Source organism: Physella acuta, unplaced genomic scaffold (genome assembly GCF_028476545.2).
Source record: "Physella acuta isolate Inbredline_101_S28 unplaced genomic scaffold, ASM2847654v3 ptg000841l, whole genome shotgun sequence".
In the NCBI taxonomy this organism is placed as follows: Eukaryota; Metazoa; Mollusca; class Gastropoda; family Physidae; genus Physella; species Physella acuta.
Window position 1 is genome coordinate 126,080 of NW_026732358.1, and position 26,997 is coordinate 153,076.

General features: G+C 39.4%; 2 protein-coding genes and 1 long non-coding RNA gene across 5 annotated transcripts; 2 read left to right on the forward strand and 1 right to left on the reverse strand.

Moving 5' to 3' along the window:
* Positions 1–567: 567 nt before the first annotated feature.
* Positions 568–4,321, forward strand: LOC131951955 (uncharacterized). Its single transcript, XM_059314424.1, has 3 exons — positions 568–696; positions 2,620–3,018; positions 3,558–4,321. Exons 1-3 carry the CDS (start codon positions 663–665, stop codon positions 4,067–4,069), a joined length of 945 nt encoding a protein of 314 aa, XP_059170407.1. The 5' UTR covers positions 568–662; the 3' UTR covers positions 4,070–4,321.
* A 2,342-nt stretch (positions 4,322–6,663) lies between these two features.
* On the reverse strand, positions 6,664–7,731 carry LOC131951958 (uncharacterized). Its single transcript, XM_059314428.1, has one exon. The coding sequence runs from the start codon at positions 7,729–7,731 to the stop codon at positions 6,664–6,666; it is 1,068 nt and encodes a 355-aa protein (XP_059170411.1).
* Positions 7,732–10,372: 2,641 nt separating this feature from the next.
* On the forward strand, positions 10,373–14,153 carry LOC131951976 (uncharacterized). Of its 3 annotated transcripts, none has more exons than XR_009388464.1 (5): positions 10,373–10,423; positions 12,338–12,418; positions 12,919–12,996; positions 13,360–13,422; positions 14,104–14,153. It is a non-coding gene; the product is annotated as an uncharacterized LOC131951976 (long non-coding RNA). The 3 variants fall into 3 exon arrangements; XR_009388465.1 differs by lacking the exon at positions 10,373–10,423 and adding an exon at positions 11,979–12,097 and having other exon boundaries at positions 12,351–12,418; XR_009388463.1 differs by lacking the exon at positions 10,373–10,423 and adding an exon at positions 11,997–12,097.
* The last annotated feature ends 12,844 nt before the right edge of the window (positions 14,154–26,997 follow it).

A 26,997-nucleotide genomic window follows, 5' to 3' on the forward strand; every position in this document is an offset into this window, starting at 1 on the left:
ACAAAGACACAGTTGCCAGATGTGTTGGATTAAATACTGAATGTCCCTCCCAATTATGCTGTGTGATCAAGTCGCTACCTAATGCATGGCTCTAACTAGAGTGGAAGTTTGAAGCCTCGATCTATCTACAGCCGTGTTGTACCATATGGAAACACTGTGTGTACATGTACAAATGGAAACACTATGTACATTTGGACAAGCTGGTACTAGCATGACGTACACAAACCAGGCTAATCTATCGCGTGATGAAAAACTGATCTAAAGGCAGGAAAACGTCCACTTGATTTGGGTCAAGATGGTGCTCTGTGACTGGTAGATCTAGGTTAAGATGTTACACAAACAAAGTTTCTTATCTGTAGTTGTGGCACACGTCTGGTCTTAGAACAGGTCGAACACATGACATCAGGTGTCATGTCAGGTATAAAAGGTCATCTTGGTCCTATCTCTATCGTGACATCAAACACGGTCAATGTAGACAGACAAAGATTGCGTCGATTTAAAAAAGAAAAAAATAATTCTTAGACCAAATTCTTTATCTTTAAAAAAAAATGAAAACTATCTTGATTTTAAAAAGAAAAGTGCTTTCAGCCTGTTTTAGAACCGAAATATGATGCCATTTAAAACTTGAATCCTAGACAGTGCTGGTCCTAGGAATCTTCGTCATGATTTCTCTGGCTGTCTCCATCTTGTGTGCTGGTAAGTTTATATGGCTGTTACTGTTGGTGCTGTCTTTAGTGTGTGCTGGTAAGTTTATATGGCTCTTACTGTTGGTGCTGTCTTTAGAGTTGGGGTAAGTTTATATGGCTCTTACTGTTGGTGCTGTCTTTAGAGTTGGGGTAAGTTTATATGGCTCTTACTGTTGGTGCTGTCTTTAGTGTTGGGATAAGTTTATATGGCTCTTACTGTTGGTGCTGGGTCTTTAGTGTGTGCTGGTAAGTTTATATGGCTCTTACTGTTGGTGCTGTCTTTAGTGTTGGGGTAAGCTTATATGGCTCTCACTGTTGGTGCTGTCTTTAGTGTGTGCTGGTAAGTTTATATGGCTCTTACTGTTGGTGCTGTCTTTAGTGTGTGCTGGTAAGTTTATATGGCTCTTACTGTTGGTGCTGTCTTTAGTGTTGGGGTAAGTTTATATGGCTCTTACTGTTGGTGCTGTCTTTAGTGTTGGGGTAAGTTTATATGGCTCTCACTGTTGGTGCTGTCTTTAGTGTGTGCTGGTAAGTTTATATGGCTCTTACTGTTGGTGCTGTCTTTAGTGTTGGGGTAAGTTTATATGGCTCTTACTGTTGGTGCTGTCTTTAGTGTGTGCTGGTAAGTTTATATGGCTCTTACTGTTGGTGCTGTCTTTAGTGTTGGGGTAAGTTTATATGGCTCTCACTGTTGGTGCTGTCTTTAGTGTGTGCTGGTAAGTTTATATGGCTCTTACTGTTGGTGCTGTCTTTAGTGTGTGCTGGTAAGCTTATATGGCTCTTACTGTTGGTGCTGTCTTTAGTGTGTGCTGGTAAGTTTATATGGCTCTTACTGTTGGTGCTGTCTTTAGTGTTGGGGTAAGTTTATATGGCTCTCACTGTTGGTGCTGTCTTTAGTGTGTGCTGGTAAGTTTATATGGCTGTTACTGTTGGTGCTGTCTTTAGTGTTGGGGTAAGTTTATATGGCTCTTACAGTTGGTGCTGTCTTTAGTGTTGGGGTAAGTTTATATGGCTCTCACTATTGGTGCTGTCTTTAGTGTGTGTTGGGGTAAGTTTATATGGCTCTCACTATTGGTGCTGTCTTTAGTGTATGCTGGTAAGCTTATATGGCTCTCACAGTTGGTATTACATCTTTAATGTTGGGGTAGGGTTTTTTTTTTTAAATTGCTGGTGTATATGTTTTATAAGCTATTATTGTGGTTATTGAAGTTATATAAACACAAATTCGGTAGTGTTTAGTCATTACAAGTTTTCATGAAAGCCATAATATCGGCTTACTGTAAGATCTTAAATTTTTTGTCAAGCGGTTTCAAGGACGATAGCTACAAGTTAATAGTAGAGTTAAAGCTTAACGTATCCCTAGCTAGTTGACTGGTAAAAAGACACGGTGCAAATTAGGCTGAATTAGTATTGCGCTGTAGGCGAGTAGAAGACTAGGCCTGTTTTTCCAACGTATGTGTCCGTTTCTATAATGGGGTTACAAAAAAAAGTATCTAACATTGTAACCAAAACATTATTCAATTTTTTTTCAGCAAATTAAAAAGAAACCTTCCAAATTTTAGAATTGTCATTAAAAGGTCACTTAGAAATGTTTATTTTGTAAATATAATAGAACATTTACTTTTAGAAATTTAACTTTTGTTGATGAAAGGAAAAAGAAACTTTTACAATTTAAAATAATTAAGCGTATTGAAGGACCTATCTTTTAGTTATTAAATATCTAAGCGTAATGGAACACCTACTTTTTACGTGTAAAACTTGTTAGTATAATGGAAAACCTACCTATTAATTATTTTATGTAGGCTAAGTGTAATGTAAAACCCACCTTTTAAGTATAAAATATGTAAGAGTAACGTTAGACCTACCTTTTAAATATAAAATATGTAAGTGTAACGGGAAATCTCCCCCCCCCCCCCCCCCTTACATTCTTTAGCTGTAGCAGCAGCCCCGGCTGTAAACGAAAGCTGGAAATTCTCTACGGCTCCCTTAGCCAAGCAGGACTACGACTTCCTATCCACGCTCCCTCAGAGCCGGGCCGGAGCCCAGCTCCCCGGCTTCAAGTACATCTACGTGGAAGCCGGAGGTCAGAAGACCAACGTGCTGGACCACAGCCGGTACCAGCTGGAGATTGCCGGCTCCCCCGGCACCACATACAACGCCATCAACGCCGCGGCCGACTTTGTCATCAAGATGACCAAACACATGTCCGGCACCTTGTTCCAGAGCGTGGCCACACAGTCAAGCCTCGGCATCTTCTCCGCGCGTGAGAAGCTGATCGTGTTCCCTGAGTACAAGCATCTGGCTAACGGCAATTGTGGCACCTCGTGTGAAGGTGAGTGCTTTAGTTAGATCATCGTGTTCCCTGAGTAGGTGAGTGCTTTAGTTAGATCATCGTGTTCCCTGAGTACAAGCATCTGGCTAACGGCAATTGTGGCACCTCGTGCGAAGGTGAGTCGTTTTTAAACTGATCCAACTGAAAAAACGGATTGTTTTCTATTCTCTATCTTTATTAGTGAAAATAGAGAGATGATAAATACATTATTATCATCAATGATAATTTTGTATTGATTTGATGGCAACTAAAATGGCCTGTAATTGATGATCGATATTGGTAAATAATGCACGATATAGGTAAATGAATATAGATATCGGTAATAGCGCTGGTAAGTAGGTCACCAACAAGTTCTACGGCTCAATAAAACCTGCATGAGCCATAGAACTGGTTGGTGACCTACTTACCAGCCTTATTGCTGAGAGATATTCTTAATTATTTATCATTATTAGCAATTGATGATCGATATTGGTAAATGAAGATCGATATTGTTAATAAATAATCTGTATTGACACCCTGTTCTTGTTCTATGTCCCCAGGGACCTGCTCTCACACCTGCACGTTTGACGGCCGGAAGTACGAGGACATTGCCGGGGTCGGGGGTCGCCGGGCCGTCATTCTAGACGACAACGTCCTGTGCACGGCCCTGGACCCGTACCACCACAACCTGAACGTGCTGTCCCACGAGTACACACACACCATCCACCAGTACAGCCTGGACGCCGCCAGCAAACACCAGATCACCACCGCCTACAACTCCGCCCGACAAGCCCAAAGGTGGGATCTACATTCCTACGCCATGGCAGACGAGAAGGAGTACTTCGCCGTGGGCGCGTCCGTCTTCTTCGGGGTCAACAAAAATGGCCGCGAAAACTCCGGGGGGATGAACATCTGTGGGTCGGGGTACTGTGTATCGGAGACCCAGGCCCGGGCCCACCTTCAGTCAGGGGACAGCTTGTTGTACGCGGCACTGAGTCACGTGTTTACGGCTGACCGCCCGTCCTTGACCAGCAGCCTTACCATCTGTCCTGTCTCTTCCGTCATTGGATAAAATTACTATCTCGTCAAGTGATCTGCTTCTACCAGAAACCATTGAAAAGTACATTTGTAAAAAAAAAAAAACAACAACAAACAAACATAAAAAAATAGTTAAAATTTGTTGTGTTATTGGTTAATTTTCAAACAATTTTTCTTACAAGAATTAAATTGGTTTATTTAATAAGTCAAACAGATATTTGCTTGAAGAAATACTAGCAAAAGATATGTGAGTAAACAAGTAATAAATAAAACATTTGTCTGCATGTCGACTACTTGCCTGTTGTAAACACAATGATAAACCATGAGAGGAGTCCTAAGCGGGTCTCAGCTTGATAGCTTAAAGCTTTAAAAGATAAAACTTCCGTCATATTTTTAGTCATGAATGTGTAAACATTATAAATTGTGAACTAAATCTAGGATTATGTCAGATTCTTACTTTAGATATGATTAAGCTTAAATAAAATGGGGTTTATTTTGTAAACTAATAAATAGCTAAAATCGTTTAGCAAAAAAAAAAAAAAAATAATAATAATAAAAAAAAAACCCCAAAAAACCCGAATAGAATAATGTGACACAATAAGCACTGACACACTTGACATAATTCTGAGCTCATTTTTATGTAAACAAAAATGTTGATGGTTGAGATGAAAGAATGAACGGTGAAGACGAGTGTATAGGAAATGATGTATAAGTAGTCAGGTAAATGTCCAAGATCCCCTTGTGTACATTTCAAAGACACAAGGAGTGAGTAGCTATACAACTACCGAAAACAAAGATGGCAATTTTAACGGGTCAGACCGGTGGTCTAAGAAGGCGGTCAAATGGGTCAGATAATTGTTTAATTGACCTCTGATAGTTCCGCCATTTTTGTAGGATTATCTAACAAGTCAACAAAGGAAGTCTGTAAGTTTTGAAGCTTTGAGCATTTCTGTTGTTAGCAGATGCGTAGCGACCCTTCCCGGCGCCCGGGGACAAACCCCCCCCCCCCCTCAAGATTTTGATTTGCACTCCCCCTCAAACTTTCGATTTGCACCCCCCCCCCCTCTTGAGATTTCCATTTGCACCCCCCCCTCAGACTTTCGATTTGCACCCCCCCTTGAGATTTCCATTTGCACCCCCACCCCCTCAAACTTTCGATTTGCACCCCCTCAACCTTCCAATTTATTTTTCCAACCCATTTTGGCGCCCCCTAAGGTCGGCGCCCGGGGACATATGCCCCCCCCCCTCGCTACGCTACTGGTTGTTAGTACAAAAGACATGTCAATATTTCTACTACACACATTCCGAAACAGCTAGAAATTCCTAAGCTGCCAGAGGCGTAGCGGGGGGGGGGGGTAAATTGAAAGTTTGAGGGGGGGAGGGTGCATATGAAAAGTTCGAGGGGGGGGTGGTGCAAATCGAAAGTTTGTCCCCGGGCGCCGGTAAGGGTAGCTACGCCTCTGTATTTGCTGACCGTTTCTATTATTTTGTTTGGTTAAATCGAACGATTCCAGCCATTATTTGAAGTAACACAGCGTTTAATTCTCACCGACAACATAAGAAGAAAAAAATTAGATAGTGGAATTTATTCGAGGATAATTAAATCCAGGATATTTCCTTTTCGTATGTCTTTTAATTTTTATCTAATCAAAAATTATGTCTATAAGTTACTTAAAAATGCGAAGAATCAATCTAACATGCGCTAATTTAATTGAGGACTGGAAACTTCTACAGACCAAACTAGCCGATAAGCCCACCACACTAGCAAAACCCACAGTTCAACCACAAAACAACAATTTAGTTACACCACTGATACCAGTGTAACAGCCACCAGACCTACTAGAATACACCAGTGTTGTTTGTTTATTTCGCATTACATAGTAACTAACAAACATTTGACCAAAGTATAAAATGGACAAATATGGACAAACTAACTAGTAACTAACTACAACTAAATTATATCAATAGCACATGTACATATCGTGTAGATCTACTTCCTACAAAGACATGCATACACGGGATGTCGTTAAAAAAAATCTTGTTTGGTTAAAAAAAAAATTTATCATTAGGAGAAAGCGTACAAATCTATTAGAATTAAAGCCCTTTTTTGTTTCATGCAAAATACATTGATTAATTTTTTATTTCAACCATAACTTGGTAACTGTTGTTGACCTGAGGTCTTTAAAAAAAGTATCTGAAAGTATTTTTAAAATATGCAAAAAAAAAAAAAAACAACTCACAAGAAGCTGTATGTTATGGCCTAATACAAAATAATAACAAAAAACACCGTTATATCTAACAGCTAAAACATCCCAAACAAGTTTAAGAAAATTACTCTTTAATTATAGCTAAGACCAGAAATGTTCACAAACTGAGTTAACAAAGTATAATTTCATTTGCCTAAACAATTTTAATTACATTTCTCACAAATTGTCCAAAGCAGACGCTACACTTTGATCTATATTAAAGCATACCTTGATTGGGTTCTAAGATTATGTTATTTAACATTGGCTTTAAGTAATTACATAGAAACTGATACTCTTTACACGGATTTTAGAGTTTTCTAATGCATGGCCATCTAAAGATCTAGAATACTAAATGACTACTGTTAGTAAAGAAACAGATTTCTTAAACCTTTTTGTAGTCAAAGCAAAGTACGCCACTAAACATACGCAGAAAAACTTGACGATATTTCGAGCTCATTTTTAGATAAACGAAAATGTTGATGGCCGAGTTGAAGGAGTCGATGGTGAAGACGAAGGAGTAGTAAATGTTGAAGATGTTTTGGTATTTGCCCGCCACGCCAAACTCCGGGACACACATGATGGCGATGGTGCCGAAAAATGATGGGGAGTAGCACGCTATGAAGGTGCCGGATATAAAGATAATCATCTTGACGACAACCTTGTCTCGGTTTGAAATATTCTTGTTCTTTGAGGCAGACGATGAAGATTTTCTCCATTTTGATTTGCTGTGAAGCTGTTTGATTAAAGCGGCCGTGAAGGCTACAACCAAGGTGAAGGACACAATGTGGACACCCGCCCCAAACGAGACGCCGATACTTTCTATTTCAAGGCCATTAGGGATGTAAAACAAAGTGATGGTGTTGGAGTTGGTGGCTGGGTCAAAATAGTCGCCAACGTAACAGGCGGCGTAAACGGGAATAGCCGTTGAAATTGTAAACAAGAAAATAAAAGTAACAATAATGGCTGTGGTTTTGTGGGTGATGATGCGCTTGATCTTTAGGGGCAGGGCGACACAAAGGTAACGCTCTAACGTGATGAAGACGGTCAGCAGGCTGACGGCCCTGGTGGAGGTGACGTGGGGCCAGCTGCCCGTCAGGTAGAGCGTGGTGTACCAGGCGTACGGCACGTAGGGAACGACGGGGCTGAACATCATGTTCATCCACACCTGACTGGTCAGGGCAGCCGTGTCGGCCACAGCCAGACCCAGCAGGGAGATGTTCACCGACTCCTCGAAACCCTGCTTCACGAAGACGATGATGTTGATGATGTTGAAGAAGATGCCGAAGATACAGATGGCCTCACAGAGGACGCCGTAGTTGACGTTGAGAAAGGTGTCCAGGGTCAGCTGGGTGATGTGGGTCAAGGCGTACTCAATGCTGGACACGTCATCAAATGTCTCATACAGCTCAGATGTTGTGTTCTCAAAGCCATCTTTAGCATACTCTGACATCGCTTATCTGTGGGCTTTGATCCGGCCAAACTCTCTAACTGATGGATGGATGAACTGAACAGTTCGAAGAACTAGTCATTCGTGACTATAGCGACAGAATTTTTCGAATGATTCTTCTACAAACCTAGTCAGGCTTTTAAAAGATTTCAAACTGCTAGCCGTAACGTCCCATGAAATACCGGTAAGGTCAACTAAGTACATTCTAAACAAGACCCAATACCCAAAACATTGCAATTAGAACCAAATCTGGCAGTTCTAATCGTTAATAACCAATAATTATCTTCTTTGTTCTAAAATTTCTCAAAAGCTGTTTTAATTATCATGTCTTCTTCAAATTAATGCCCATCCGTAATTTGTGTGAAACGTACGTTAAAATTTTTGCCTGCGGGTAAATTTCACGTGCAATTAAACTCGTTATTGACCTGCTGTCGTTAGTCTAATTAGAGGAAACACAATTATAATCGCGTTATCGGTGATTAAAATTTCGCCGCTAACGTTTCGCGCGGTGGAGAAATTCAGATAATTAAAAAGTTTACTTCGAGCGTTATTAAATTAATTAAAAATTTAAACGTGTAAATCAAAAACAATAAGTCATTTGCGGTATCGTGGTTGGCATAACAAGTAGAGCCTTGCCGAACGTTGATATATATATATATATATATATATATATATATATATATATATATATATATATATATATATATATATATATATATATATATATATATATATATATATATATATATATATATATATATATATATATATATGAATATATATGAATAGCGCAATCAAACAGAAACATTGTATATAATTGTGTTCCTTCTGTGTTGACTATCATGGCGTTGCATGTAAACATCACATGATTTTGGTCACGTGTAATGTTTCAGATGAAATTTGAAGAAAAAAGACAGCCACAGTTACTATGATCGTGTCACCATTTAGTAACACTTCCTGATGTTAATTCTGAACCCAGTAGGCCAACGTGAAAAGTTTTCTGTAGTTTAGTGTTATTTAATTTGTTTCTAATTTAATATAGTGAAAATGATCAAATAAATTTTTGTTTAAAAAGGACATAAATATCAAGATCATATATTTTGATGAGTTTGCTTGACGACTTGAAATTCTGATATTTAAATATGAATTATTTCCTTGATTTTAATCACGAAATACAATTTTAACGAAAACGTTGAGCTGAATGTTGATGTATGGTTAAAATGTAGAGGAAATATGTTTCGATAATTTCTTGACGACTCAACGTTCACATTTTTTAAAGATTAAATGGGTTAAATGCTAACAAATTATTTAATTGTGAAGCACTTAAAATCCTCAGATTTATAAACGCAGGAATCTAAATTTAATTTGTAGAGGACTTACTTTAAAAAAAAAAATTCAATGTGGAGAAATAATTTGCTGATTTAGATGTGTGAAGCATTCAGCCTAAGAGTTTATTTGCCGAGGACTCAAATTTCAAAAGATAAATTTTGGAGGACTTTCAATTTTGTGATTGACTTTGTGAAAAAGATCAATGTTAATCCAACAGTTCCTAAGCGATATTTTAAGTATAACTGGTGTTCTTTTACTTCTGCTTCTACTTTTGCTGTTTCTTCTGGTTCTACTTCTTCATCTTATGCTTTTTCTTATAAAAATAGGGCTTGTAAGCTCTAAGAAAAGAAAGCACACGAAATAGTATGAGATGTCTAGTGTAGTTTTGGTAAGCGAGATTTTAAAAGAAAGAAATAAACATTTAAATAGTCTACTCTCCAGCCGTTCTTTGTTGGTATTTTTAAAAATTTCACTCTGAAGTTGTAAAATATTGTTTTACAAACTTTTACTTACCAAAATGCCAGAAAGTTTCTTTTCAAGTTTTGCATCTCTACTTAGACCCACTTCTAATGCTGGTAGTTACCATTTCGAACCCTGCGATCTAAAGGACAGGTGAAGTAGAGTTCAAGGCTTGTTTCTATGAACTAGACATCTAAAGGATGAATGTGGTCAGCACTTTGACCAGCCGGCTTTACATTCCCTCAAGGTCATTGAACCACCCATCAGATCTGACAAGCTCAGGAAAAGAACTCGAGATTTTCAGGTTACCATTTGTATGCTCTACCTCCCGCCCACACTGTCCTGACTTCTTCTAAAGCTAACTTTACTAGTGAATTCTTTTCCGATGACAACACAAGAATATCTAGTTTTAAATAAGATCTAACATTATTCATGAAAATATATTGCTATAAAGCAATATGACGGGATTAAGTAGTAGCTGATTAGAAAAAAAATCTTTATTAATAAAATACAGCAAAAAAAAACAAAAAAAACACAAACATAAAAATGTGTCATATAACAAACAAGTATTTATATGTAGTCCTACATATTATGCGAAATAACAGAAAAAAATCTTTTAAAAAATTAAACTAAATTACGTCATTTGTAAACACCCCGTCTCCCCCTTCCACCGCGCCAAAACAACAAATGCTTTAACCTTTTTTTAAAATTAAAGCGAAGTAACTCTTTATATTCTCGCCAAAAATCAGTCTAGCCTAGTTATATCCCCTCATAAAAGGGAAATCTCAGTTGAAATGAATCACAAGCTATGTGTGGGTGGTGGGTAGGATGTGAAATTGTGAGGGAAAAAATCAACACAAATGTTCAGGTGTTTAAGCCATCTTGTTCAGCTAACAAAAGACATCAGGTATGTATGTTTTCATGACTGTAGTGCTTTGTGTCCTACCGTAACCTACACTCCCTGTATGCTACCATCACCTACACTCACTGTACGCTACCATCACCTACACTCACTGTACGCTACCATCACCTACACTCCATGTATGCTACCATCACCTACACTCCCGGTATGCTACCATCACCTACACTCCTTGAATGCTACCATCACCTGCACTCCATGTATGCTACCATCACCTACACTCCATGTATGCTACCATCACCTACACTCTCTGTATGCTACCATCACCTACACTCTCTGTATGCTACCAGCACCTACACTCTCTGTATGCTACCATCACCTACACTCCATGTATGCTACCATCACCTACACTCCATGTATGCTACCATCACCTGCACTCCATGTATGCTACCATCACCTACACTCTCTGTATGCTACCATCACCTACACTCCCTGTATGCTACCATCACCTACACTCCATGTATGCTACCATCACCTACACTCCATGTATGCTACCATCACCTACACTCCATGTATGCTACCATCACCTACACTCCTTGAATGCTACCAGCACCAACATTCCATGTATGCTACCATCACCTACACTCTCTGTATGCTACCATCACATACACTCCTTGAATACTACCAGCACCTACACTCCATGTATGCTACCATCACCTACACTCCTTGTATGCTACCAGCACCTTAATTCCATGTAGCCTACCATCACCTACACTCCCTGTACTCTACCATCACCTACACTCCCTTATGCTACCATCACCTACAATACATGTATGCTACCCTCACCTACACTCCTTGTATGCTACCATCACATACACTCCATGTATGCTACCATCCCCTACACTCCATGTATGCTACCATCCCCTACACTCCCTGTATGCTACCATCCCCTACACTCCCTGTATGCTACCATCACCTTCACTCCCTGTAGCCTACCATCACCTACACTCCCTGTATGCTACCATCACCTACACTCCATGTATGCTACCATCACCTACACTCCTTGTATGCTACCAGCACCTTAATTCCATGTAGCCTACCATCACCTACACTCCCTGTACTCTACCATCACCTACACTCCCTTATGCTACCATCACCTACAATACATGTATGCTACCCTCACCTACACTCCTTGTATGCTACCATCACATACACTCCCTGTATGCTACCATCCCCTACACTCCATGTATGCTACCATCCCCTACACTCCCTGTATGCTACCATCCCCTACACTCCCTGTATGCTACCATCACCTTCACTCCCTGTAGCCTACCATCACCTACACTCCCTGTATGCTACCATCACCTACACTCCCTGTATGCTACCATCACCTAAACTCCATGTACGCTACCGTCCCCTATACTCCATGTACGCTACCATCCCCTAGACTCCCTGTACGCTACCATCACCTACACTCCCTTATGCTACCATCACCTACACTCCATGTACGCTACCATCACCTACACTCCCAGAGAGTAGATCTAAAATGTGTATGTCTGTGACAGCTTGCTGTAAGATTAAATTAATCCTTATTCCGTCCACACAACACAACAACACAACAACACAATGTGTTCATCACTTAGAGCTGGATTTATGATCGGTTTAAGGACAGCTCATTTCTAAGAACCACCAACAGAAATTTTCCACCTCGGCTAACTTAAGGTTAAACGAATATTACGACACATATTCTTTGCTTTATTCTCTCATATAGGTTTTTATGAGTAATATTCAATTAATTAACTGTTAATTTAACATTTTTTGTATGGATAATTTTTTAAATTTTAAATTGATTATTTATTTGATTTGAATGTTTTTTAAAACGTTAATTGTAAAGTGAAATCACGAAACTCTGGACTTGAGATATTAGGTCTGAGAAATAAATGAGAAATGATTTTGTTGTAGTTTTCCTCGGCAGATTAAGATGAAGCTCGCAGTACTCCTTCTCCTGGTGTGTCTGTCACTTCTCGTGCTTGTATCAGACAGGTGAGTTAGTTCACTGAAAGGTGAGTTCATTAAATGTAAGTCTCGAGTTCGAATCCCCCGGGCAGACAACTCCTAAATCAAACAACTCCTGCCTTGTAGTTTGTGCTGGGATGGACAAAGATTATAGAAGCAAATCCATAACAAATTGACACTTAATACTTTGTTGAAGAAAATACCTCTCAACATTACAGTTAAGAAGTGTTCCTTTAATGACGACAATACGAATAAAACGTTAATTTTCATTATAAGCAAATCCTCAGTAATGGAATTTTGCGTTCAAGAATTCCAAATCGTTTGTTAACAACTCTATTTCGACAATAAAATTGTAGCTGTTTTTTCTTTATTGTATAAACAATCATAAATGTATCCAAATACACATTTGACATTTTATCATATAACAAAACTATCTGATACTCTATGTTATCTTTACATCAATATAACAAAATACATTTTTAATATATTTGATGATATAACGAGCCCTTAATGTTTCCATTCAACAGCTGTGTGTGTAAACACTACGATGAATCGTGCAGCAGTACTGACGATTGTTGCATGATGTACTACTGCTCCATCTCGGGGTAAACACATTCCGTAATGTCGTTTATTGGGATTTTAATAACCATATCACTATACAATACTATACAACATAGATGGGACGAGGTGGCAAAAGGGTAGCGCGTACGACTCGTAACCCGAAGGTTCCGAGTCCAACCAACTCGAACCGGTCCATCTCTCAGGTGAGGCAAGGCAAAGACGGCAGGGAGTGGACAACGACCACACCCTCCCTTCATTTGCCGAGGTCCTAAATAAAATAAACAATCAATAACAGGACATGGTCTCAAACCTTATAGCTAGAGGACATTAGAGTTAAACGTTACAATTTTACAATTTTACTGTAGATATAATCAATTTTAATTTAGAGCTGATATTTTTTTTATCAGAAAATCTGGCAGCTGCAAATGGAAGTAAGAAGCCAACCCTTATGTTGTCTTGGATCTCAGCAGGTAATCAAACAAACCAAACCAAATGATACCCACCTTTCAACAGACCACCCACTTTATCTGAATTTGTTAAAAAACAATACCATTACAAAAATATCGTAAGGGGTGGAAGCAGGCGTTGTAACTGAAATAGCAATATAAACATAAAGTGATATTTCAACGCCAAGGGTAGACAAAGGTACAGAATATTGCTGATTGGTAGAATCGGTTACACGTCTGACTTGAGGCATGGAAGGCGAGGCGATTTGGTGCCGTGTGGAATGGTAGGTTCGGAACCCGTCGGGTCTGTCTGTTCTGCCTTTACTTGGACTATATTCTGTACCTTTGTCTACCCTTGGCGTTGAAATATCACTTTATGTTTATATTGCTATTACAAAAATATCCAAATTATGACGCAAATGTAGGGGCCTACATGGCGACATTTTTGTAGATCAGAAATGTTTACAACAGTTGAATGGATAGACATGTTTTCATTTGATGATTTTAATTGATACATTCATGTTTTAGTGGATGTATTTGTAATTTTGTTTTGAATTATTTTACAATTAAACATTAATATCTTAGTATCTTTCCTTGATATATATATATATATATATATATATATATATATATATATATATATATATATATATATAATATTTATTGACAGAACCTTTTTAAATATATTTAAATTTTTTCTGACAGACGATTTTGAACTGATGCTTTTAGGAAAATAAATATCAATTTTTCCATCTAGATTGTGTGTTTGATTAAATATGTCCATTGTGTTATTTAAATATTAAAAAAAAGCAAATACAGCATTCGAAAAGTTATACATACCTAAACAAATATTGTGTAGTAATTTTAAAAGGCTAAAGACCACCGCAGAAATAACTATAATTTCCCTTTATAATTTTGACCCCACAATAAAATCAATAACACAGGGTAATTATGTTTTTTTTTAATAGCTTCGCACGTGAATTTGTATTAAATCCCTGACCTGCAGGTTTAGCCTACTTAACTGAGATCATATTTGACCATATTTGCTTACAAAACCTTGAGGCTCGAAATATTGCTGACTTTAATCTGATACGACACAAACACGAAATATTGCTGACTCTAATTTGATACGACACAAACTCGAAATATTGCTGACTTTAATCTGATACGACACAAACACGAAATATTGCTGACTTTAATCTGATACGACACAAACACGAAATATTGCTGACTTTAATCTGATACGACACAAACTCGAAATATTGCTGACTTTAATCTGATACGACACAAACACGAAATATTGCTGACTTTAATCTGATATGACACAAACACGAAATATATGACACAAATATTATCTAAAGGTAATATAGCCAGGCCCATGAAGACTAACATCAAAGTTCAGACAACCTGTTGCGATAAATGGTCCTGTCACGTCAACAACTACCACGGAGCTAAGGTTTGGAATGTCATTTCTCTGTGACAAAATGTCATTATTTCTCTGTGAACACAATGAATAGACAAAATGTCTCTATATCTCTGTGAACACAATGAATAGACAAAATGTCGTTATTTCTCTGTGAACACAATGAATAGACAAAATGTCTCTATTCCTCTGTGAACACAATGAATAGACAAAATGTCGTCATTTGTCTGTGAACACAATGAAAAGACAAAATGTCGTTACTTCTCTGCGACCACCACCTGCCACCTGAAGACGCTGCGAAATGTCGTGTGGTACTTGGTGCTCGTCTTGAGGTAGACCAAGATACTGAGGGCTGAGTGCAGCGAGTCCACGGTGAGGTAGACAAAGATGCTGAGGGCTGAGTGCAGCGAGTCCACGGTGAGGTAGACCAGGATACTGAGGGCTGAGTGCAGCGAGTCCACGGTGAGGTAGACAAAGATGCTGAGGGCTGAGTGCAGCGAGTCCACGGTGAGGTAGACCAAGATACTGAGGGCTGAGTGCAGCGAGTCCACGGTGAGGTAGACAAAGATGCTGAGGGCTGAGTGCAGCGAGTCCACGGTGAGGTAGACCAAGATACTGAGGGCTGAGTGCAGCGAGTCCACGGTGAGGTAGACCAAGATACTGAGGGCTGAGTGCAGAGAGTCCACGGTGAGGTAGACCAAGATACTGAGGGCTGAGTGCAGCGAGTCCACGGTGAGGTAGACCAAGATACTGAGTGCTGAGTGCAGCGAGTCCACGGTGAGGTAGACCAAGATACTGAGGGCTGAGTGCAGCGAGTCCACGGTGAGGTAGACCAAGATACTGAGGGCTGAGTGCAGAGAGTCCACGGTGAGGTAGACCAAGATACTGAGGGCTGAGTGCAGCGAGTCCACGGTGAGGTAGACCAAGATACTGAGGGCTGAGTGCAGCGAGTCCACGGTGAGGTAGACCAAGATGCTGAGGGCTGAGTGCAGCGAGTCCACGGTGAGGTAGACCAAGATACTGAGGGCTGAGTGCAGCGAGTCCACGGTGAGGTAGACCAAGATACTGAGGGCTGAGTGCAGCGAGTCCACGGTGAGGTAGACCAAGATGCTGAGGGCTGAGTGCAGCGAGTCCACGGTGAGGTAGACCAAGATGCTGAGGGCTGAGTGCAGCGAGTCCACGGTGAAGATGACGGACCAAACGATGTTGTACACGTTCCTGAACCTTCCGGTGACCTTGAACTCCTGAAAACACACCATGGCGACGGAGCCAACCACGAAGGGCGTGTAGCAGACGATGAAGACGGTTGACATGAAAATGATCATTTTCCCAATCGCCTTGTCGCGGTGGGTCAGCTGGTTGGCTTTAGGGACGGACGTCGTGACGTCACGCCATCTGGACTGAGATCGCAGGGCCCTAACCAACAAAATGGTGAAGAGAACGGTCAGTCCAAAAGCCAGGAACTGTAGCCCGAGTCCAAAAGATATCGTCGCGTTTTCAACTGACTGTCCGCCTTGGATGTAATGTAACCCTAGAGTACTCACGTTTTTGCTGTAATCGAATATCGGGCCAATGTAACATGCAATGTAAACGGGTATCGCGGTGAGTATCGAAAATAAAAAAAGAAAGACTACAACGAAAACGGTTCTCCTGTGTGTGATGATGCTTTTTATTTTCAACGGTATCGATACGCAGAGAAACCTCTCGAAGGTGATGAAGACGGTGATGAGACAGGTGACGCGAATGGCGATGACGTTAGGGAGACTGGAGGACAGGTACAACACACCCTGCCACTGCAGCAGGAGGCTGGGGACCAGGGGGTTAAAGTTCAGGCTCAGCCAGAACAGCACGGTCAAGGCCAGACCGTCAGCCAGCGCCAGCCCGAGCAGGCTGATGTTGACCGTGTCCTTGAACCCTTGTTTGACGAACACCACCGCGTTGATGACGTTGGAAATGACGCCAAAGATGCAGATCATCTCTAGCAGGACGCCGTAGTTGACCAGGTAAACGATGCGCACAGTTTCCGGGCTCACCTGCTCCAGGAGACTCTCAATGGACAGCCTGCCCTGCTCCAGGAGGCTCTCAATGGACGTCCTGCCCTGCTCCAGGAGGCTTCCAACGGATGGTCTGCTCGACGGGAAGTCTGAACTAGTTACCGTGGCAACCATTTCTGGTTCCAGAAACTGAAGAGTTTTAAGCAACACTAAACACCTCACTAAACACCTCACTAACCACCTCACTAGAAGCTAAACGCACGCTTTATCTCACATTTATATAATAAAAACTATTCCTCTTAGTGATTCTGTTTTTAGCTTCGTTTCTTATTCACGCTAGGACTTTTAATTGAATTTAAAACGTGCTTAAAAATATTTGATTCTTCCCTTTGAGTTTGAACTAATAACAAGACAAATAAAACCGCTAGCTTTGTATTGAACTTGTTTGAATACAGTCACCAATTAAATTTAAAAAATAAACAAAAGAGGGAATCAATACGGGGGGTATTTGTTTAAGGCTAATCATTTAACGCCTACAAAGCTTTGTTGCCGAGATCTAGGGGTGAAAAATAACTATCAACCACAAGTTTTAACAGAATCAACTTCACTAGTGAATTAATTATTTGTAATAATGTTATGTTTGTAATTTGTGTGTATAATTATAAGGAAGATTGAAATAAAGTTTGAACGAGTCGTTTTGTTATGGAATGACAAGGGTGAAATGAGAGCAGCGATGAGAAGTGTGAGGGTCTATAAAAACTAAAACATCAAATAGACGATTGTGTTGATGAGTGAAGCTACATGCGGCAGTTATCGTCGTGTGGCGTTGTCGTGGCTTTAACAAAAAATGTGTTTGGTGACGTTTTGTCTGGCATTGTTCTCTGATCTGTGTAAGGTTCTCTTGTAGAGGACCGGCATCTGTTATATGTTAACATATTTGGACATAGGCTGGTCTAGTTAGACATATGCGTGTCTAGCTAGACTTTGTTATTCCTAACTAGACGCTTGCCTAGCTAGCCTTAGGTTTGCCTTGCTAGATATAAGCTTGCCTATTTGGACACAAATTTCCTATCCAGACGTGGATTTTATTATCTGGTTATTGTCATGTCTATCCAGATATGCTATAGCCTTCGTAGGTAGTTTGTAAAAATTGACATAAGTTGCCTATGTGGTCTGAGATCACCTATAGATTCGCGTGTCTGATTACAGCTGAATCGCTGCGGACTTGACGTTGTCGACACAGGTCAGTCATGTACAACACTTTCAGGAGACTTTCTTCTTCTTCTTCTTCTTCGTTCTCTAGTGTGTTATTGAAATGATATCCTCCAGCTCAGCTATTACGTGTCAACAAATTATGGCCCCTTGAATGTTACTTTCAAATTTGAATATGCTATGTTCATTGTTTTAGGAATTTATATTTTCATTAACTCAACATTATTTATTTTTTAATGAGTTTTAATCTTAACATCCAATTTTTTATAACACATTATGTGACAGGAGCTTAATGTGGTGAGTTGAACAAAGTGTTTTATAATGGTATTCCAAAGTCTTCTTTGTCAGTGTGCATTTTGTATCCCCCACTAGCGTTAGATCTGGTAGAACAAGGAGAATTAGGATCAACCTATTGTCACTGGATAAGCTGGGGTTGATAAATTAATTATTGAAGTCGTGTTTTAACTCGCATGTTTCGTTACGAATTTGGTTGAACTATTCTCGATATCTTGTCATGTTTTAACTCGCATATTTAGTGAAACGTTAAAAATTTGGCTGAACTTTTCCCGATATCGTGTGCTCATGTTGAGGTAGACAAAGATACTGACGGAGGAGTTGATGCAGTCAAGCGTGAACATGACTGATGACGCAATGTTGAACAGGTTCCGGTATTTTCCGTTGACGCCGAAGTCTTTGAAGATGACCATAGCTAGGGAGCAGACGCAGACAGGGATGTAGCAGACGATATAGATGGATGAAATCAGGATGATCATCCTACCCGTGCCCTTGTCTCGTTTGGAAATCTGCTCGTGTTTGGACACAGAACTCAACTTTTCCCGCCATTTTGTTGTCTGGACAAGTTTCTTGACCAGCCCGACGGTAAACACCACAACTAGACCAAACGACAGCAGCTGGACGGTAAACACCACAACTAGACCAAACGACAGCAGCTGGACGGTAAACACCACAACTAGACCAAACGACAACAGCTGGACGGTAAACACCACAACTAGACCAAACGACAGCAGCTGGACGGTAAACACCACAACTAGACCAAACGACAGCAGCTGGACGGTAAACACCACAACTAGACCAAACGACAGCAGCTGGACGGTAAACACCACAACTAGACCAAACGACAGCAGCTGGACGGTAAACACCACAACTAGACCAAACGACAGCAGCTGGACGGTAAACACCACAACTAGACCAAACGACAGCAGCTGGACGGTAAACACCACAACTAGACCAAACGACAGCAGCTGGACGGTAAACACCACAACTAGACCAAACGACAGCAGCTGGACGGTAAACACCACAACTAGACCAAACGACAGCAGCTGGACGGTAAACACCACAACTAGACCAAACGACAACAGCTGGACGGTAAACACCACAACTAGACCAAACGACAGCAGCTGGACGGTAAACACCACAACTAGACCAAACGACAGCAGCTGGACGGTAAACACCACAACTAGACCAAACGACAGCAGCTGGACGGTAAACACCACAACTAGACCAAACGACAACAGCTGGACGGTAAACACCACAACTAGACCAAACGACAGCAGCTGGACGGTAAACACCACAACTAGACCAAACGACAGCAGCTGGACGGTAAACACCACAACTAGACCAAACGACAGCAGCTGGACGGTAAACACCACAACTAGACCAAACGACAACAGCTGGACGGTAAACACCACAACTAGACCAAACGACAGCAGCTGGACGGTAAACACCACAACTAGACCAAACGACAGCAGCTGGACGGTAAACACCACAACTAGACCAAACGACAGCAGCTGGACGGTAAACACCACAACTAGACCAAACGACAGCAGCTGGACGGTAAACACCACAACTAGACCAAACGACAACAGCTGGACGAATACACCAAACGATACTGTCACACTCTCGATACCAACGCCATTTTCAGTGTATCGTATACCTAAATAACTTGTATTCGTAGTCGGATCTAGTATGGGACCGATATAACAAGCGCTGTAGATGGGCACTGCTGTCAGAATTGAGAAGTAGACGACAGATGTGATGATTAGGATCGTCCTTCTGTGTGTGATGATGCTCTTGATTTTAAGCGGCAAAGAAATACAGAGAAACCTCTCTAATGTGATGAAGACAATCAGAAGACTTATGACCCGGATGGAGATCACGTGGGGCCAGCTGGATGTTAAATATAGAAGCGCGTACCAGTGGGGCGCTATTTTTGGCAACAACGGGTTCACGTTGAAGCAGATCCACAACTGGGTTAGTAGCGAAACTAGGTCAGCAGCCGACAGTGCCAACAAAGAAATGTTGACGTAATCTTTGAAGCCTTGCTTGATGAACACAATCATGTTGACGACGTTAAACGAGACACCCAGAACGCAAAAGATCGCTGATAATATCCCGTTGCTTACGAGAGCAAACAAATCGACAAACTCAGTGCTGATCATGGCCAGGTAATCTACTTCCGCATGTGACGTCATTGTTAAGGTAAATTCCAACATTTTAACACATTGCATACAAAAAGTTGTTTCTACTCTCACAAGTTGACCATATGATGCGAGAAATCTCTAACGTGAACTGTGCTAACTGTAGATGAACGTCACATAGTACAGTGCTAAAACATTTTTTACCTGTTTATGTACTGATTATCTACATTATCAAATAGCCAAATCAATAAATTTTACTCCGTCTGGTATCGATTACTTTCCACCATTATTTTAAATTACATACTTTCTTTTAACCTTCTACGTTTCATAGCATTACTTCAATTTTTATAACTTATGTAGGCCTAATTAGTAAATTCTAATTACAGTCTTGAAAATACGGTTTGACAGCCTTCAAGTACTAGTTCATTAATTTAAAATGCCATTGTTTAATATGACCTAATTAGAAAAAGCATCTAATAAACTAATTAAAACAAAAATTTCACCTGAAGAAAATGTTTTTCCCCAATATTCTTACGTTCTTGTATTTTGGGTGATGTCAGATAATTAGCCAATTTTGTGTGACATTTAAGTTCGATTGTAAAATAATTACAATTTAATTACTACGTTTTTTAAAAAGAAGGAATGCAACCTGTGTAGAAACATAATTAGCAATCTATAAATATCTTTCAATCAATGAGTTGTGTAAGTCAGTTAGTTAACGTCTGCTGGCCTCTTCTTTAGGCGGCTGGAACTCACAGGAGCGGAGACACGTTTTGTAAGCAGTTTTTTTTTATTTACAAACACGGTATCATTAATTTTTTGGGTTAAGGAAGCTAAATGTGTTGTATTTAATAATTTTGTTTTGTATCTAGTACTAGACAATATTCTTTTCTAGGAAACTGGAAACGTGAAAGTACTACAATTGTATACTTGCTTAAAATGATCCAAACTGACGTTATTTAACATACAGGAATTAACATTTGTCGTTGTTCTAGAATCCCTATAATTTATATAACTGCGTAAGCTAATTATTTCGGCAATATGGCCAGCAATTAATGTAACATGCTGCTTACTGTACTAGTTGTAGCTTAGCGGGGTTTTATGTGAGATGTGTCGTGACAGGGGGGGGGTCATAACCTCCTGGTTACATCACGGTCATTTGTCTTACATACTTATGTCATGTCAAACAGATGAGATACTTATGCCATCTTTATGACAGACGTATTGTCACGGCCTTTTCTGCTGCTAATCATGGCACAAGCTCAAAAAACAAATACCAACCGCTCTCCTCTCTCCTCCTTTGTTATTACATATTATAGTCTAATTTATAAGAATAAACAACCCACGTTCAGGAAATTTTCATGATTTTATTGGTTCATTGATACAACGACTTCACTGCCAAAACATCGCCATTTTCTTCCCGCTCTCTCTTCCTTGCTTCCTTTTTAGCGCATGCGCACACCCACACTATATTTTAGATTTATATCGACTTTTTATGAAACATACTCGAAACATGCATTCACCTTACATTTAACTGTTACACGTATGTCATCTGTCATGTGTATGACGTGCCTGATGGATGTCATCTCTACCGATGGCGTCCAGAACTGATCAACCAGGCTCAGTCAACTCGAGGCTATCCTGCAATTTTGACCTACGGACAAACGGTGCTTAAGAACTAATTTGTGTGGACAATACCAAGGCTATTTTGAAATAGGCTGAAAGGTTGGCCAGTCTAAGTTCTATTGGAGGAATCAGAAAACAGCTGTCTCAAATTCTGGCACAAGACGACTTATTTAATGCTCAGGTTGGTGAACAATATTTTAATGCTTTTAAAATTTCAACTTTATTTATATTAGTAGGTAATATAATGAATAAAATAAAATAAAAATGTAAATAACATATTTCTTAGCTTAAACCCTATTGTTTATTTTAAAAAAGTAAATATATTTTTTTGTAAAAATAAACTAAATCATAACTTACTTCTTCTTACAATTTAATTTTTTTTAAACTAATAACATGTTGAATTTATGAGTGCGTGTTTTATAAGCATTTTTGTGGACGCTCTTTGTCAAAAATTGTAACATACATTAATTTTTTATATCGCTTTTATCATTTTATTTATCTTTGTCGTTGTGTTAGCATCAGAGGTATAGACCTTAGGTCAGCTAACTTTAAAAATGTAGGACAATACCATGAGAGGCATAGACCTTAGGTCAGCTAACTTAGGTGAAAATATAGGACAATACCAGGTTTGGAGGCTGTTTACCTAAATGTCATTTTAGACCGGAGACTTTTTACTAAAATTTATTTAAAATTCTGTGTTATTCATGCCAATTAATGTGCAATGTATGTGTTGTATATGTTTTAGTCACAAAGAAAGTGTTGTACCATATCAATTGAAGCCTATTCAGTATCGCAAAATGAAAATGAAAATTAACATTCAAGTGAAATGTTTTTATTTTTATTTTTGTGTTAAAATTAGTATTATTTATTAAAACAAGTATAATACATTTCAGTTTACGGAATTCACTTAATTAAATATAATTATAAAATTGAACCGTCATATACACTTGAGGCACGCTGAAAGTTTTATCAGAAAATTGGGCAAGGGATGATCGTCCAACAGCACGCTAACCACACAGACAAAAGAAAAAAACTAAATTTGTCTTTAGAACTAGCAATCTAGTGGACAGATGAAGTAGAGTTCATATGGTTCTTGACCTCTTCATAACCTAAGTTTGGTACCCATCAGTGTTGGGTGGACTCAGGGACGGTCTACTGACTTGAAACCAGATTCGAACTCGAGACTATCGGGTTAGCAGTCTAGCACTTTAGTGCTCTACTGCTAGGCCACGCTGTCTTGACACACAGACATTAATCACGAGACAGTTCATGCCATATATGACTAAAAGACTTTCAACCACCGAGGATTGCGAGACAAAAACATATCTTCAAACATTTTTAGAATTATATCGATAAAACAATGTCTACATCTTTTACTAAAACTATTTGATGTGTACCATGTCCTTAAGCTCATCCAGCTCTGTTGGTCAGCTGTCTCGGGTCTGTAGGATGTCTCTGGGTCCCACTAACCCTGACAGTTAACTGTCTCGGGTCTGTAGGATGTCCTTAAGCCTATCCTGCTCTAATAGTTAACTGTCTCGGGTCTGTAGGATCCGATGGCTACCTGACGCATGCTATGGCCGGGGGGGGGGGGGGGGGGGAAGGGGGGGGGGTGTCACAGAAATCAGTGAATCCAATTCACCGGTCTGACTTATCGTTGGTCTGAAACAGGGAAATATAATCCTCATTGTAGCAACATTCGAGTTTTCATGTGTACATCAGAGGAACATCCAGCACATCCACGAGGGCGTACACGCTATTTTGATAAATTTTGTATTTTAAGACATAATTAAACAGATGAGGTTTCATAAATAATAAAATATAATCTCTTAATTTTCCTGTCTCTTTGTCGACTGAGACGTTTTGAAATATTAGGCCAATTATCTTAACGGGATCTGACTGTCTATTTTAAATTAACTTTCGTGCTAGATTTAGAGGTGAAATTAAAAATGTGGTTAAACTTTTCCCGATATCGTGTGCTCATGTTGAGGTAGACAAAGATACTGACGGAGGAGTTGATGCAGTCAAGCGTGAACATAAAACCGGAAGCGATGCTGAAAAAATGCCGGTATTTTCCGGTAAAGCCGAAGTCCTTGTACACCACCATCGCTAGCGAGCCGAGACAGAAAGGGATGTAGCAGACGATATAGATGGATGAAATCAGGATGACCATCCTACCCGTGCCCTTGTCTCGTATGGAAATCTGCTCGTGTTTGGACACAGAACTCAACTTTTCCCGCCATTTTGTTGTCTGGACAAGATTCTTGACCAGCCCCACGGTAAACACCACAACTAGACCAAACGACAACAGCTGGACGAATACACCAAACGATACTGTCACACTCTCGATACCAACGCCATTTTCAGTGTACATTATGACCTGAATTGTCGCGTTTGTATTCGAATCTATTATTGGACCGATATAGCAAGCGGTGTAAATCGGTACGACTGTTAATATAGCGAATACGAATATCGATACAATAATTAGGATCGTCCTTCTGTGTGTGATGATGCTCTTGATTTTAAGCGGCAAAGAAATACAGAGAAACCTCTCTAACGTGATGAAGACAATCAGAAGACTTATGACCCGGATGGAGATCACGTGGGGCCAGCTGGATGTTAAATATAGAAGCGCGTACCAGTGGGGAGCTATTTTTGGCATCAGAGGATTGATGTTGAAAGAAATCCACAGCTGTGTGGAAAGGGAAACTAGGTCAGCAGCCGACAGCGCCAATAAAGAAATGTTGACGTAATCTTTGAAGCCTTGCTTGATGAACACCAGCATGTTGACGACGTTAAACGAGACGCCCAGGATACATAGGATTGTAGATACTATGCCGTTGTTGATGAGAGAAAACAGATTTACAAGTTCAGGGCTTATCATGGCGACGTCATCTACTTCCGGCTGTGACGTCAACGCCGTGGTGACATGCGCAGTCGTAGTATCCATCATTGTTTATTCATGTAATTTAGAGTTTAATGGTAGTTTACATTGGCATTGGTATTTTATTTTTGTAGGTTCGAAGGCTAAGCCTATTTGTGGTGTAAAGTTTCAGTCGATGACAAGCAAAAATGTTAACAAAATTTCATTCTGGTCCTATGGCTTGATAGATGCTGAGTTACATTTGTCTATCACGGTTTACTTGTTTTAACATATTCATACATTTACACGTCACATTCATGATCTACTTATATATAAAAGCGTTTATGTCAATTAAAAATTTAAAATGCCACCGATTTAATTATCCTTTATTAAAATTTATTTTGGTTAAATTTGGTTATTGTAGCTTTGCCTTCGATGGATAATTGTTCGAATTGTAAGTTACTTCGGTTCTACCGTAAAATGTAATTTTCCCGAATTACATAGATCTTATTTACAATATAATTATAACCAATTCTTAATTATAGTAAGTTTACTAATAAGAGACTGTCGTTCGGTAATTAAGAATGTTTATTTATTTTGCCTTCGCCATAATCACAGATTTGCCTTCAATTAAAATGTTGACTAGAAGACAATTTAATTAAATACTACGTACATATCATGATATATCACATGAATGGTTTATATAAGTGGATGCCAGTTTCTTCAATGTGAACACGATAGCTCTGTCAACTATTGTAGGGCGTCTTTGTTAACCAGGCTATAATTGGCTAGATCAATGGTAGGCTATCGTCATTTAAAGGTGGTTAGACTGTAACGCTGGGATGTCTACAGTGATTTAACTAAATATAAGGCTACAGTCTCTAAAGTGGTTTAACTAAATATAAGGCTAAAGTTTCTGATGTGGTTAGTTTGAATAGAAAGATGGGATACCTAATGTGGTTATTCTAAAAATAAGGCCCCGATGCCTATAATGGTTTTTCTAAATATTGGACTAGAGTCAGTTTGACTCGTTGATGTGATTACGTTAGCTGATGTCCAAATTCGAACATGAGTCCATTTCTAGTGTCTGTAGGAAGATTTTAGTTCGTTCTGGACTGGGTGATTAACATCATGATGTACCACATCAGTTCAACACATCGTGATGTCTGATGGTACCAGAACAGGGTGATTAACATCATGATGTACGACATCAGCTCAACTGATGTACATATATCAAAACATCGTGATGTCTGATGGTACCACAACAAGGTGATTAACATCATGATGTACCACATCATCTCGGCCCAAGTACATCAACACATCGTGATGTCTGATGGTACCACCACAAAATGGTCGACGCCTTATTGTTTCACACCATTAAACCAACAACTGGACGTTGGTGGTTTCAGTGACCATGCTCATGCTTAATTATGTCGAGTGTGTTTAGGTACTACTTACAGCTGATTGATTGATACGCCTAAATGACGAACATAACTGAACAGCTTAAAATTGTTGTTTGATATTTAAACGAGAACACACCCTCTTTAAGTCAAGCCTCTATTCGAATCATTAATTTAATGCAATATCTGTGATATCTAAAATGTTCGGTCTAGTGGTAGATTTTTGTTTGAGAATTTTAGACATTGAAATTTTTTTTTCTGGGAGTTTAGCATTGATAGACATAGATATTTTTCTTTCAATCAAAGATTTATCAACACAACTTATCATCATGATGTATTGACATCAAGTTTTCAATCGTTTAAAAATATTAACAAGAGACAGATATTTAAAAAAAAAAAAAACTTTTGCAAGGCTTTGACCACTTGTGTTAAAAAAAGCGACGTCAGCTGTCTGCATTACTATTTTAACAAGTATTTTTTAAATTTTAAGATTTATTTAAAAAAAACAATTTTCTTTCATTTTTTAAGGTAGCTGCCATATTATACTCACCACCAAATTTTTTTCACAAAAAAAATCAACTTTCTTATAGGACTCTATTTATGTGGGTTGACAATTCCAATTTCTTTCTTCTTTGACGTTGAG